At 47.7% G+C, this 15,943-nt stretch overlaps 1 protein-coding gene across 1 annotated transcript in view; it reads left to right on the top strand.

Annotated features, from left to right (window-relative positions):
* Positions 1-3,491: 3,491 nt before the first annotated feature.
* The window catches only part of LOC119387726 (putative protein TPRXL), a 40,313-nt gene continuing 27,861 nt past the window's right edge, over positions 3,492-15,943 (top strand). Inside the window, exons 1-2 of the mRNA XM_037655206.2 lie at positions 3,492-3,537; positions 4,160-4,511. Of these exons, the coding sequence (XP_037511134.2) occupies positions 3,492-3,537; positions 4,160-4,511 (398 nt within the window). The remainder of the gene's footprint in view (positions 3,538-4,159; positions 4,512-15,943) is intronic.

The following is a 15,943-nucleotide window of genomic DNA, read 5'->3' on the forward strand; positions in this document are numbered from 1 at the left end:
CACTGTTTCGAAAAAAAACAACGGAGAGACATTGTCGCATGAAAAAAATTCCACATACAGTATAACCTCATTACAACAGACCTTCATAGTGAACAGGATTTTGGTCTGTTGTAAAAGGAGTATGTAAAATCCAAGTACTGTTACAACAGATTTTCATGTAAACACTGAATGGGTCTGTTATAACCGGAGAGAATTACGAGTCACAAACATGGTCTTATTTTTAACGGGGGACCAAAAAAAAATGCGATTTTTGGAAAATCGCATTTTCAGTTTCTGTAGCCCATTTCTATCCGATTCCAAAATATCTTCAATGAAAACTACGTAGAAGTGCTATAAAAAATTTGTTTTGCGTCTGCCGACTTGGCGAAAATTGCGGAAATATATAAAAAAAGAAAGCGTTTTTCAAAATTATAGCTCGGCAATGGGTCAACTGGGCGCCACCATTTTGGGCTCGTCGTAAAGAGCATTTCTCCGCGTTCAAGTTCTCCGTTTCAGCTGGCTCCTCCATTCAGTAACAAGCGTACGAAAAACACGTTTTGGTTGCTTCTGCGGTATTACCGCAGAAGCAACCAAAACGTGTTAATGCTCACTTCGGGATCGTCGTCTGCTGCTTGTGCGTCGCGAGGTCGTGGCTGTCAAAAATTGCGCTACTTAGTGACGCGTTCGCACTCGTTCTGTGTTTACGGGTCGACGATAATTTGGAACGCTTTAGTTGGGCAGCTGCAAGCGGAAGCTCAATCATCAGATTACGATAGCGCGCCGCACTCGTCGCAAACATCGCAGACGTGCGACTAATAGCGTTGACTCGTTGGACCTGCTGTTCGAGGTTCTTCTTATCAGCACTTCGAAGCTTATGACGAAGACCACCGCGGGACAACTCCTTGTACTCGCAATCGAGCATAACGTACTTTGAAACACTGGGCACTGCGGCCACGCACATCGCAGCCGAGCTTTCTACTAGATGTTGTGGTTAGGCCTAATTCCGTTCACGGTGCCGATGTACGAGCCAAATCCGAACTTTGCGGGCAAGAACATCGCGCTAGCGGACATGCGAAAGCGAAGAAGCCGTAATGTCCTTCGTCTCAAGCAACGAATCGCATCGCCCGCTGGCTCCTCAGAACCGCGGATGGGCATTTTGCGCATCGGCAGCGGACCCCCCGGCCAAGCTCGCCACGCAGCGACCGCACGGAGAAGCGGTGGCAGCGGCTCGCAATATCGCGTGTCAGCGTCCCAAACGCAACACCAAGCACGCTGCTGTCAGCGTCCCAAACGCAACACCAAGCACGCTGCGCGCTGTTTTTTTGTCGCTACAGCTAGGCATAGCTGATCATTGACAGACCGGGGGATCGGCGGCCTTCGTTCTTAAATCGGTACGTCGATATCCGCGGTGCGCTGCTCCCGTCCCGAAAGTATGCTAAAGCGATGTTTGAAGTCGGAAGTTAATGGCCGTGGTAGAAAAGTTCGCTCTAAAGGAGTCCTGACCACCTTGCTGGCCTGAACCTTTAGTCAATTATATCCGAATGTCCGTTGTACCAGAATCCGTTGTAAACGAAGATCAATCAATGGAACTAATACGGAGGTCGGCATAACGCCGCAAATTGGTATGTAATATCCGAATGTCTGTTGTAAACAGATCCATTGTAACGAGGTTATATTGTATTCCCGAAGTGTGACAGCACTTGCCAAGCAAGACAAATGATCGAAAAAGGCACGCGTTTTAAGCATACAAGCAATGCCGTACATGTGCGACGAAAACCCTAGGAGGGTTAGTAAACCCATGGTGGTGGAATTAATGACATTCTGGTTTTTAAGGTACAATATTAGATCATGACAAACATTGGCGATACCAGGTGATTGTTCTGACCAACAAAGTACAAGGTAAAGCATCTAAAGTATTACTTTCCTACACCTGAAGAGCCTAACTCTCACATACATGCCAAACGTTCTGGAATTACTGCAGCTTCTAATATATTGGCACTCTTTTAGGCACGACATTGCCAAGTCGACAGTAAATTTCAGTGAGGTCAAAAAGTATTCTGCAGTATTTCTTGTAAGCTAGCTGCAGCTATACAACATGAACTGACATATCGATTACAGTCGTAGGTGGCACGGCCAATTAAGGGGGGAGGCTACCCTGAAGACCGAACTTTTTTATTTTTTAAGATATCTGAATGAAACTTTCAGGGTTTGTTCACTGCACTGAAACTAGCAGAACTGCTGAGTTTCACGAAGCTGTGTTTCTTAGTTCCAGAGTTATTGAGGTTTAACTGGGTGGTTCACATGGGTGCCTGAGGAAGTCTCTTGAGAAATCCCACGACATAGTAGAAAGCTGAAATTCATTGTGGTCATTCCTTGATAGGTATCCCAGGGAGCTACAAAGCCGTTTTTTAAAATTTTCCCTCTAAAAAATTTTGACGCAACTTTGAATTTGATGTAGCCAGTAATGACCAGATTCATCAATAATTAATTGTTTATTATAAATTAACGGCACCAATTTTAAAAAAAAAAAGGAGCTTGTTACCCCCTTGCAAAGTCCTTCAGGAACAGAATAAAAAAAAAAGGCACACAAATCTGATGAGCGGTCTTTGAGTTTTTGCTTTCCTCAGCACCACAACTAGCGAAAAAATCCATTCTGAGAAAATGGGCCTAGAAAGTTCAACACATGTGTTTTCTTCAGAAAGCTCTAGCAGAGTAGCTAGAAGTGTCCTTGCGCACTCTTTTCTTCTTTTGCCTGGCCTACATCTTCTCTTGGTGTCGTTTGGAATTTTTTTTTAGGCGTAAAGCATTTCTTTCACGAGCTCGCTGGATGGCCAGGTGACCTGGTTGAAGTCCAGTGGAGTCCGATATCACTTGGGTTGCTTCGTAGCAGCCGGCATTGTAACACAGCACCGCTTCATGTAGTGCTGCTGTTTCGGCATCAGAGACCACGAAATAGAGTGGAATGACATGCATTTTGTGTCTCGAGTTCAGCATGAGCCGCGTCACGACATTTCGCATCGATTTCTTCCTTCGTTAGGAAACGCGTCCGCAGATGAAGCGACGGTTCACTCACGCTTGATGGCACCGATTCAGACGAGGTGCTGGGTCCGGCAATCTCAGAAACAATCTGTGTCACGCTCAATGGCACCGATTCCGACGAAGTGCTGGGTCCGGCGATCTCAGAAACACTCAGTGTCACGCTCGATGACACCGATACGGAGCACGTGCCGAGTCCGGCGATCTCGGAAACACTCGGTGCATTTGGGGCTCCAGCCACACTCGATGTGTCGGATTTTCGACTGGCGACAGCCTACAGCACAGTTCCGCCGGTGGAAGCCTCTACGCAGTCGGCACCCGCAGCAGAATCGTGGAATTTCGATGCCCGTACGAGCCGCAGAGCGCGCCTCCGCGCACCAGACCTCCGCACTATTTTCGGCTTCATTGCCGGCATTGCCCGCAACAACAAAGACGAAGGGCACAGAAGTAGTGCAAAAAGAAAAAAAGAAGTGAAAATGATCAAAAAGATCACGCAAGGCGAAGAGCGGCTCGTAAGCAGACGTCTGTCGAGGTGTACGGAGCAGAGAACAACGACGAGGCGAGCGCGCTGGACGCGCCATCGACAGGAGCGACCGCCCCCGCTGCTGCGCAGCAGCCAATGGCGGGCGCGCTTTCTCCCGCGAGATATGAATGCGCTGCTCTAGCCAATCAGCGCTCTGCATCGCATCGCGGGAAAATGCCAATAGCGTCTCAACCGTGCCGCCGACGCCATTTTGCAAGGCGGCAAACGAGAGAGAAAGAATTCTCGGTCAAAACAACACCAAGATGGCGCGGGACGACCGCATGGTCTGGGAATGGCGCGCGCGCGAAGTTTGGTTTGATTTCGGGATTTGCGCGTTTTGGACGCCGCGGCAGCCTCGAAAATAGCAATTTTTTTTTTTTTCACTTTGCGGTGGAATTAGATGCTGATAATTACAGAATAGGTAGTTTATGCGACATACAACCCAAAAATGTGGTTTTTCAAAAATCGACTTTTTCACGATTTTTCAGTTTTCAAGGGCCGCGTCCCCCCTTAATGCACGTTATCGTAGGCTTTGGGCATTGTGAGTTCTGTCCTCAAAGGGCTTGTGCCTAAAGCCCACTAACCGTGCTGGTCATTTTCTATTTCTTGCTCTTGGCGCAGGAGGCCCCCCATCAACTCCTCTCGGAGGTGCCCTGTCCCCGCCCCCGGGGTCTTCGCCACCTTCGTCTTCATCGGGCGGTACAGCACCTCTCATCTCTCTGCCTTCACCTTCGTCGTCTTCCTCGTCGTCCTCCTCTTCCTCTTCTTCATTCTCGAGTATTCTGGGCCCTGCAGCAGGGCCTCCCCTGGGGCCCTCACCGTCTTCGTCTGTTGCCCCAACCGTGCCACACTCGGCCAGCGCAACGGGGGGCTCGTCTACAATGCACTACTCGAGTCCTCCGCTGGGCCCCCTGGGCTCGGCCAGCAGTTCAAGCAGTCGCCTCTTGCCCTCCAGCGGACTTGTGGGCACTGCGTGAGTACTGCTGCTCTTAGACTTGCAAAGCCCGCCAGGATTGGCGACACGGACACTGCTGTTCTTGTCGGCAAAGATGGGGAAATTTTGAGTGCTCGCACTTGCGGTTTGTAAGTTGTACAAGAAGTGTTCTCGTGCCGCCATGCTTGTCAAGTCGAGTGTGCTGTACCGTTACTGTGATAGCTATGCCGCTTTGTTCGACACTCATCGTAAAAGCTTTAGGCAGTGGCAAGTTTGAGCTAAATATACTAGCTCTTGCCTCCTAATATTTCTGGGAGCAGAAGAAATACTTGTTCAAAACTGTGTGCACCTGTGAATCTCCACATTGTACATTGGGTAGTCTCAGCACCAGTTTAATCATACTTGCGTAATTAGAGCCAATAAAATAATTTTGAAGTTATGCTATGAGCAGCAACTTTGCGATGTTGTTGTGGATTTCATTTCAATGTTTAGCATGTGTGGTCAAGCAATGCTAAGTTAAATATGGTCAAGAAATGGTACACTGTGTAGACCACTTATAACTAGAGCTGCTGGCGTCTTGAATACCGAAATATAAGCACTGCAGCACCACAACCAAAAAATTTTCAAGGCCTGCACGTATGCAAAATAAGGAAAGGCCAAGTAGCTGCGCATATACAACAATCAAAGAATACAGCCAGAATGTTTGCATTGTATTTATCAGTATTAAAAAGACCTTTTGCTAGAGCCCAAGGACTGACCCATGCAAATGATCTTCACATCAGCCAGACTAATCATAAAAATCATATTTGAAAGGAAACACTTACGTGCAGTTCTTTCTCCACAGTTCTTCCTCAAAATTAAAAAATGCCGCATTATTTTACTTGCGGAATAAGGCAGCATTGATTTCTCAAAATCATTGAAACAGGGCAGTGCCAACGTCTTCATATTTCGCACTGCAAATTGTGATCCTCAGGCACGATCATAGGTCGGCAAAAAATGTGGAGCTCACTAAGACTCACTCGCGAAATGTATCTTGCCCTTACGGCTCACTCGGACTCAGACTCGCCAAACTTTTTCTCAACTGGACTCACTCGGGCTCAAACTCACTATAATTTTTCTCAACCGGACTCACTCGGACTCAGACTCACCAAATATATTTCACTCGGACTCACTCAGACTCAGGCTCACGGCTCAATCTGAGTCTGAGTGAGTCTCAGTGAGTCGACTCATGAGTCCGTTCGCCTATAATTAGCTTTTTCTACAGTAGTGTCAATGCCCCTTAACACCAATATCTCACATAATCAGTGCTCTACTTTGGACATTTTGATCTCGTACTTTCAGATGCAAGTTATCAGAGTTTGCAATTCAGTAAGGACATTTTTATTAAAAGAGATGACTCACACGAGATATTTTTATCAATAACTTCACGTGAAAGAATCTGCGGGGGGGGGAGGTTAAGGCACCTCCACTCCCTCTGCCTGCGCTACTCACGCCTCTGATCAATAAGTAGCGAGCTGACGTATGAACGGTAGCGCGGGGATGTACCGTAATTACTCGAATCTAGGCCGACCCCGATTCTAAGCCGACCCCCTAAAGTCCGAAGCACGAAAAAAAAAAAAAAAAAAAAACTTACCTCGAATGTAGGCCGGGTAAAATTCACAAAGAGGAAACATTTATTGAAAATATGAAAATGAAACGGAGCAGTTGGTTCATCACCAAGATGCCGCGCTCATTCCGAGTCGTCGTCGCTGATCTCTTTGTCGCTGTCCTCAAACAGTGCGCAATCCTCGGTGCCATCAAGCGCATTTGATATGCCGCACTTCTTGAAAGAGTGCACGATCAAAGTTCCTGAGATGTTGTCCCACGCTGCAGCCACCCAGCCTGCCAACTGAGACAGTGATGCCCGCTTGATGCGGCCCGTCGGCGTCAGCTGGTGGTCCTCGGTGCTTAACCAGTCCGTGTATAATCCCCGCAGGCGATCCTTGAACGGTTTGAACGGCCGCAGGCTTGTCCTTGAACGGCCCGCACAATGACGTTTCGCGGGAAGGCCTCATTGGCGGCAGCGTCTTCCTCTTAAGGGGAGACGCGGGTCTTGGAACGGCCAAAAATGGTCAAAAAATCGATTTTTCGCAAAGCTTATTTTCGAGGCGTTTGTACTTCTGAGCACCTACTCTCAAATTGCTAACGCTAAATTCGGTCGGGAAACGCGATAAAATCGGCTTTCAAAGCACCCCGGCAGCACTAAAATGTCCCCAAAAGGACGAAATTTGTTCGAACTTCCCGCGCACGCCATGAGCGTTGCAGCGGGCCGAGCGCCGCCATCTTGGGCTAGATTTGAAGCTGTTTTCTTTGTGCACATTTTGCGCCATCTCAAAATGGCGTCGCTCAAGCAGAACGGCCGCCGTCGCGGGTTTTCTCAAGGTCGTTTCCAGGCCACTGATTGGCTCTCACACGGCGCGCTTTTCAAGCGCGCCTTTCCGAGTCTCCCATTGGCTGGCGCGACCGACACGTCAATTTTTTTTCTTTGTGTTGGGTTCTCCGCCGTGGCTGTCCGTTTGTGTGCGCCTGCTTTTGCGATCGCGCGTGTTTCTCGACGGACCGTGTTTCCACTTTGTGCCGGTAGTTTTTCCACGCGATCGAGATGCCTGGAGACTCTCGTCTGAAACCATCGACGCAACAAGCTTTTGGAAGCCGCAAAAAACGGGCTTGGAACAAGAAGGCGCCGGCTACAAGTGCACCGTCGGCAGCGGAGTTGGAGTCGCGGCCGGACCCTTTGGATCTGCCGGGAACTTCAACTGACGACACCGTGGGACCAAGTTCGACTAACGAAACACTTCGGGTTGATGCCGCGTACTACTCAACGGCGGAGCAGGCGCAGCGAGTTGAGAGATCGGCGCAAACGAAGACCGTTCTGTCTGGAAAGTCGGCTACCCAGCGCAAGTTCGACCTTCTTGGAGTCAGCGCGGAGTGCCAGACCGGTGACGCCGGGACCGATTTTTTGCTCGTCGATATGAAAGTTTTGAATAACTTTTTTGCACAAGCGAAGTGCGACAAATGTGACGCAAAAAGTCTCAGCGTGAGGAAGGCAACGGACAAGGAGTACGGCCTTGCGGTAAAGCTTATTTTTTCTTGCAGCAGTTGTGATTTCGAGAAGAAGCAATTTTCTTCTCCGAGAGTGAGCGGAACTGCCACCATCACTCCCTTCGAAGTCAACATGAGGGCCATGAAGGGGATACAGATGATAGGCAAAGGTGTTACTGCCCTTTCAGACTTTTGTGCGTGTATGAACCTTTCGCACTGAGGCTTGCACCACAAGACGTTTCAGGGACACCTAAAAAGTTTAGTGAAAGCCTGCGAAAACACAGCGACTGAAAGTGAAGCTGCTAGTGTGGCAGTAATAAAAGAGCTGTATACAGACTTCTTGAACCCCATAGGGAACATCGATGTTGTGTTTGACGGCTCATGGATGACGCGAGGTCGGAGCTCACACATAGGTGTGGGCTGCATCATTGAGCTCTACACTGGCCTTGTAATTGACCATGTTGTTTACTCAAACTTTTGTCTCGGCTGTGCCCTGGGACCACAGCCGCAAGACGAAGGGTACACCGACTGGCTGGCAACCCACGAGTGCCAACGAAACATCGAATGCAACTCTGGCCGCATGGAAGTAGAGGCTGCGCTGACCATGTTTCAGAGGTCCTGGGCCAAGCATGGTCTGCGCTACACGACTGTGCTCTCTGATGGAGACAGCCGCACTTTTCATGCCTTGTCCGAAGCCGAGGTGTACGGCTTTATCCAAATAGACAAAAAGGACTGCATCAACCATGTCCACAAGCGAATGGGTGCAGCTTTACGGAACATTGTGGACAAAAAGAAGGCTCAGGGTGAGTCTCTTGGGGGTAGAGGAAAGCTCACACAAGAGAAGATCAAGAAGATCGCGAATTACTACGGATGTGCCCTGAGGAGCAATATCAATGACGTGCCAGCTATGAAGAGGGCAGTCGAAGCTACACTGCTGCACATGACATCGACAGATGATGCACCAAAGCACTCAAAGTGCCCCGAGGGTGCTAGCTCTTGGTGCAAGTACAATAGAGCCTTGGCCAATGGGGAGAGTCCACCTTCACACAAGAATGCCCTGCCGGCTTGTGTTGGGGCTGCTCTGGAGCCAGTCTTTGCGAGGCTCAGTGATGAGAGCCTGCTGGCACGGTGCTGTGAAGGGAAGACCCAGAACGCGAGTGAGAGTCTTCATTCAGTCATCTGGACCCAAACTTCAAAGAATGGGAACGCTTCGCTGGAAAGTGTGAAGCGAGCTGCCGCTGAGGCTGTTGCCATCTACAACCAAGGAAGAAGGGCAACCAACGAGTCCATTGCTGCAAGTTTGGGCTATGTTGCTGGGGATTGCCTTGTTTGACGAAGCCTAGAAAAAGACTCTCTGCGTTTGAGCACCAACACAAAAAAGACTCTTGCAAGGCGACACAAAACGGGTGCAACTGAAGATTACAGTCCTGGACTACTTTGAAGGTATTCTCTCAAGCATAGCAGCCTATTACCCAGGGTAACATGCTGCCTAACATCTAGAAGGTTCTTCCTAAAGACTGAAAAGACATGAGCAGCCAGTCGCTTGAGCCTCATACCCCATGGCTTTTCCAGAACCCCCCAGCCGCTTGTCATGGTGGGGCTTTGATCATGCTTTACACATTGGAAAATTTTTTTAGATATGATTCCTTGGGTGGAACAAGACACTTTGTTTTGTTTTGAAGGGAAACAGATGGGGAACATGTGAATAAAATTTGTGGTTAAAGGTTCCTTTCATAAATTTATACAGTGCGTGTCAAACTTCAAACGCGATTTTCTCAGCTTCACATTTTTTGCCAACTTGACCAGCCTTACGGATCTTTTCATTATGTTTTTGTAAGGTAATTTTGATAAATTTTATACCGTTGAATTCGTAAGAAATAGGACTGTAGAGCTATGCTATTTTTTTGTGGCTAAGATGAACATATGAAATTTTGTGAACAATAATGTGAGCTAATTGCATTTCAAGATTACACAGTGTCAATACAATTGAAAGTTCTTATATGATGATATATCTCAGTGACAATATAAATAGCATAGCTCCACATGGCAGGTCTTTGGCTACAGCTGCATCTTAAACAGAACCTAAAAATACTGAGGGAAAGTGTCTTAATGACCCGTAAGAAATTACCTAATTAGATTTCACTTATGCTCTCACAATTTGATAACTAATTGAAGTACATGAAAACTAATTATATTTTTGAAATCAGGAGGAAGAAATACATATACACACCTAATTTCATTACAATATCTCCAATAATAAAACTTTTCATTTCGAGACCAGTGTCTCCCCTTAAAAACGATATAAGGAGGGAGCTTGTGCCCGTCCGCTGTGCAGCACAGCATCACAGTCGCGCGCTGCTTTTCATAGCCCGCAGAGTGCACCTTCACTTCCTTGGCCCCTTTTTCTGAGACCGCATATCAAAATACACCGGCGTTTGGTCTGTGTTGCCAATTTGGCCTAGTAGATACGCTCTCGCTTCTCTCTTCCGAAGCACGAAACGCTGGAACTCCAGCAACTTCTCTTCATAGTCAGCCGGTAACTTTTGGGCAATTGAGGTGCGATGACAGAGGCTGAAGCCAAAGCGCTTCATGAATTTCTGCAGCCAGCCTCGGCTGGCTTTGAAGTCTGCCGCCGAAACACCTTGCTCCCTTGAAAGTGCCCTCGCCGTCGCCTGGTGCACTTTCGTTGTCACTGGAAGGGCAGCTGCTTGCTGCGTCCGAACGAAGTCGGCCAATGCCGTCTCCATTTCAGGGTGACGGCCTTTCCGTGGACCGGTAAAAGCAATCCTCGTTGCGGCGCACGCGAAGAGCTCCTCCCGTTGGCCCCTCCAGCGACGAACATTCTTTTCGTCCACTCCAAAGTCCCGCCCGGCTTGAACGTTGGAGGACGACTCCGCGGCTAGCACAACTTTCCTTTTATACGCCGCACTATAATGACTACGCTTGTTTGGCGCCATTGAGCTACGCCACACACAGCCCGCTCGAAGCGAGACTCGAACTGACGAATGGCTCGCCTCAACACTCGCCACAAAGATAAAAACGGCGGCCTCGCGTTAAGCCAGGTATTGGCTCGGCTACTAACGGCTACAATACTGTCTACGTAGCGCTAGTTTTGCAGCATTTTCTCGATGAAAAATGGCGCGTTTTTCAAAATCCTCGAATCTAAGCCGAGCCCCCACTTTGGCACATCGTTTTTTCGAAAAAACCATCGGCTTAGATTCGAATAAATACGGTATGTATGAGTGGACATGAGTATAAACTTCAGCCGACATAGGGCTGATAGCAATGCTGAAGTTGAGCTGATGGGACCATAGGTCAGCAAAAAATGTGGAGCTCACTCAGACTCACTCATGAAATATATCTTGCCCTTAGGGCTCACTCGGACTCAGACTCACAAAAATTTTCCTCAACTGGACTCACTCGGACTCAGACTCACTATAATTTTTCTCAGCCGGACTCACTCGGGCTCGGACTCACAAAAACTTTACTCACTCAGAAACGCGTCTCGATCTGAGTCTGAGTGAGTTTGCTGACCTATGGTCACGATGCAGGATTTATGTCCAAGTGCTATCGCACCTGGACCCAATTTTTTCCAGATAGCTGAAACTGTTTTGGGGGTATGTGTGATGCCATATATAATTTATATTCAATGTAGCTTTCTTCACGTCATTGAAAATCTTGTTTGCATAGAGTGCAACAACTGGCTGTTTCTTGGTGCCTGGTATAGTGAATGTCCAGATCCAGCCACAAGTTGTTCAGAACAAGTAGAAACAAAACTAAAAGTAAGCCAGGGCTGTGGTACCATGCCACTCGACGGCCCGACTGCTCACGTTGATAGGCTTGTGCAAATATTCGAGCTCTTTGAATATTCGAACAAATATTACAGTATTCGAATTCGCTTCGATTCAAATTTAAATTATTGGAAATTTCGAAGTATTCGAAATGAACGAATAGGTGTATATTAGTCCTCATGTAACCCCCCTGCAAAGGTGGTTTCACTGCAGTGGAGGAGTGCTATGCTGTGAATGCATTTTTCCAGGATGAATCCGCACTGCCGCGAAGCCCCCTTTCAAGGTTAAATGAACAGATTACCATCACATCGATTCATCATTTTTTAAGTTTAAAAGCTTATTATACCACCTTATATGCTCCAAGTATAGTAAATTTTAAAACGTCACATATTTTACAGGTTATCACCTGCATTCTACTGAAAGCCAAATCCTGCTACTATTCAAGGTTGCTTCCACTTCCTTTGAACCAAAAAGAATGACATTTGAACATGCCTTGTTACAATTTTAAAACATTGTGCTAGTTGGTTGGGTCATGACAAATACGGTCATTTTTCTTTATAATATGTGACATATAATATTCGAATTCGATTCGAAATTATTTGACCAAAATCACTATTCTCTTCGAACCTAAAATTTGCTATTCGCACAAGCCTACACGGTGATGATGACGTAGTAGCAGTAGAAGTGGACAGCCGGTTTTTAGTGGGTCTAGTGGCAGCAGTGCTGCCATCTCTTGTGAAACTCTACAATATTGACAGCTCTCGGCAAACCTTGGAAGATCTTTCCGTCAAGAATAAAAGCCAGACCCTTGGCTTTTTGTTCAATAATGGGGCTGCATTCCAGAGTGCTGCACGATCGAACGACAGCGAATTGCTCGTATACAGCTGCATTCACATCTCCATATGTGGCCGTGCCTGTGCATCTGATGCTGTGTCATTGGTGATCACTTTTGTCAATTATTTTGCTGGGCAAGTGCTGGACATATCACTATCTGTGCAAGAAAGACGGTTGCCACTGTGCACCTGTGGCCTACAGATGGCCGAAGACACCTGGCGCTAATCACGTGGCATTGATCACCTGAAATTATGGCTGTAAACCTTTTGTGAACATCTTGTTCAAGTTCATGCTGAGGATGCTTCTAGGAATGTTGCATGCTGCAGCAGCATCAGACTTCTTGCTGCGCTTGACTCATTTGATTAAGAGCTTCACAGTGAACAGCAAATCCTGCTGCTTGATAGCGTGAAGGTTCACAAGCCACCATGAAACCGCGAAGACGGGTGTGTGAACACAAGAATGTCTGATTGGCTGCGAGAGCCAGTGTCATAGTAGCAAAGCAGCATCAATTTTTGCATTGGATGCCGGCAGCTCATCTAATTTGGCTGTGGCAGGGGCGCGATGGAGTATTGGCGAAGCCACGTGCACTGCCTTAATAAACCACTTCTAGGGTGTGTCGGCAGCTTTTCCTGAAGCCATAGGGGAAAGCCATCTTCTGGAGCACTTTTACACTGCATGCAGCAAATGATTGTGGCTGCTGTGGTAATCGTAATGCATTGCATGCCATATCGGCAGTCACTGCTGTTCTTGTTTGATTTCACTGTAATTTTATGCTATACGTTCTCATTGTAACTTTGCTGTTAAAATGAATTGTCTGACAAATGGAATAACTTGATGTAAACGGGCGAGATATAGTAGAGTTTGACTGTATAGTTCAAAGTGCTCACAAGCTTGTCACCTCGCTGAAAAAATAGCTGCGGCAAGCAAGCCCCACTCATACACTTAGGCTCGAGTAGATAAGCAAGGCCCTTGTACTTGCTTACAAACCTGTTACACATGTGCCACCCATTAAAATTTTGATGTAGCCTCATTGAGATTAAATTGTTTGATTGCAATTCACTCATTAATGCAAGCTATGTGGAGGATCTAATCTTGGTTGAAAAACCTTATCCCAATCGGCACGCAAAACGTCGCACACGTTGCATCTCTCAAAAGCTGCATAAGCACCCAGGCTGCCCACACAATCGCACCTGCACTGCCTCATCATCATCTTCTTCTTCTTCTTCTTCTTCAAACACTGCCAGTTTCTTATCTGGCAAGCTGGTCATATCGATGGCGTTGCTGATAAATATCTTGACGGATTCGAGAAATTTTTGCGGCAATCGATTCGGGAGGGAGTAAATTCTGATACTGAGGTCTTTAGATCATTACTTGGAAAAGTGGTTCATGACCCCTTTAAATGGCAGCAGCCAGTGGCGTGTGGTTTTGAGTGCTTTCGAACAACGGAGCAAGCATACTTCTTTTAACAGCAGAGCTGTTCAAGCTTTTCATTGCCCCGGGTAGCACAGGTAGTGCAAACAAAAATTATCATCATCATGAACCTGCACAAGCTCTCTTCGTCCTCGTCATCTACTTCGCTCCCACAACATGTGTGCCGATTCGTTCGGTGTAGAACGCAAAAACTGATGGGCGAAAGAACGACTACAGAGAGAATGAAAGATTTAGAGAGAGAAAGAGAAGAAATGGAAGACATAAAAAGATAGAGACATAGGGGAAAGCCATCATCTGGAGCACTTTTACACTGCATGCAGCAAATGATTTTGGCTGCTGTGATAGTCCTAAACAGAGAGAGAGAAAGAAAAACAGTAAGGCCAAGAAAGAAATAGAGAGAAAGAAAGTATACCATAGCCATGCATAGTATAGTACAGTGTAGCAAGGTGGTGGGATAGTGTAGTGTGGGTGAGGAGGAAGGAATGCCACCAGCTTTGCTGATTCCTCAGTCTGCCCCAATCTGCCCCAGTCCCCCCCGCCCCCTCTGATGCACGCTACAGATAGATGTTGCTGTCAAGAGAAGAGAGCTGAGGCTACCTCCTGCAGATGGCCGCAATGGCAGCCGTCTGCACTGGCAGGTGGAACAGCTGCTCGAAGACAGGCAAAATTTGAAATTTGAGTCACCAGGACTCATTCAGATGTTTTTTTCACTTGTGCATATACCTTTTTAATTTCTCGCTGTGTGAAGTAGGATGTTTAAATGTAGTAAAATTATTTTTCAAGAAATTATTTATATTATTTTGGCTAGTGCCTTCCCCAAGGAGCTGTATGCTTGCAATGTCTCATGGTGCATGTACTGGTCACAGCCATGCTGCCACTTTATTTGGTACTTGTAGTACAGTCAAACCTCGTTAATACGTACCCGCTTTAAATGTACTAACGGTTAAAACGTAGTTGCGACGAATCTCCGACTGAGTCCCATAGAGCCCAATGCATTCGCTGACCTCTTAAGCCGTAGTGGTTCGCCCTATGCCTACCGGTTAGTGCGTACCGCGATAACTTTTTCTGCCATAAAATTTTACTGCACCAGTGAAATTCTCGACGCCACAGTGTGCCGCCAAAGGTTTCCCATTTTTTCGAGAAATGCGGAGATCGGTCGATCACCGATTCCGACTTCCGCGCGATTGCGGCGACGCCTTTGCAGGTAAGCATCGGGAAAGAACAAAGGCGAAGCGGCGGCCACCGACAAACGCGCCAGCATGACTTAGCGCCGACAACCTTATCACAATAAGTATCTTCAGCTATCTGCTCGGGCACGCGTGCAGCACAGCAGCGCTACTTTAAGCATACTGCACGCTTTTATTTGGCAACAACCTGAACGTGCTGGGCCGCCGATCGCTGCCATCTCGTGCGGGGCCGTGTTCAAGCGCGCACCGCTTTGTAGAAACGAAAGCAGATCGCTGTTGCGGAGTTGAGCGTTGCGAATCGTTGACACCGTGAAACCTCGCTGCATTGACGCTATCACGCTAAACGCACGCGTACGGTACAGCAAGCATAGCGCTGTTGTAACCATACTGCACGCTTTTATTCGGCGACCACCCAACGAGCCTGCGCCCGCTGCCAGGACCGCTACAGCGTCGCGGAGGAAGCACGACATCGCCGCGTTATCTGAACAAGCTACTCGCCGCATCTGTGCAAGGTCTGGAGTGAAGCGGGCACGAAGAACACTCCCACGAAACGCTCGTGCGGTACGCCAAACGGCCCGGCAGTGACTGCGTGAGCCAAGTAGGCGACGCGCTGCACGCAATTACCCAGGAGACGATCGGCTCCACGCAGCCGTTCCGCATGTCTGTTTTCGTTTAGTAGTAGATCGCGGCACAGACGCATACACATATGTCGGGGAATGCAGACACTGTCTGTTCTGTCGCTATGTTGGGCACCGAGTATCCCGGACCCTAGCTGTAGAAGTTTCGAAATGCTCTTTGGCGTGGCGGCCACCGCGCGCTATCGGGCAGTCGTGCGAGAGTGCCAGGATCTTTTCTCCACTTTGGTAAAAAGAAAGAAAAGGCTTTGCAGTGGGTAGTTTAGGCAATATTTGCTGCGGCACTCTTTTTTTTTTTTTCTTTGCTGGCGTCGATGGCGTACGCCAGGAGAGGCAAATTTGTACTTGGTGGTTAATGCATACTACTGTTTAGTGCGTAGTTATGCCGCGTTCCCGGCAGGTACGTATTAACAAGGTTTCACTGTAGTGCTATTTATTTCTGCTTGGCATTCAGTGCCGTCCGGGAAAATGCAGCAAACGATTGTGGCTGCTGTGATAGTCTTAGTGCTTTG

This window comes from Rhipicephalus sanguineus, chromosome 3, assembly GCF_013339695.2.
Source record: "Rhipicephalus sanguineus isolate Rsan-2018 chromosome 3, BIME_Rsan_1.4, whole genome shotgun sequence".
NCBI lineage: Eukaryota > Metazoa > Arthropoda > Arachnida > Ixodida > Ixodidae > Rhipicephalus > Rhipicephalus sanguineus.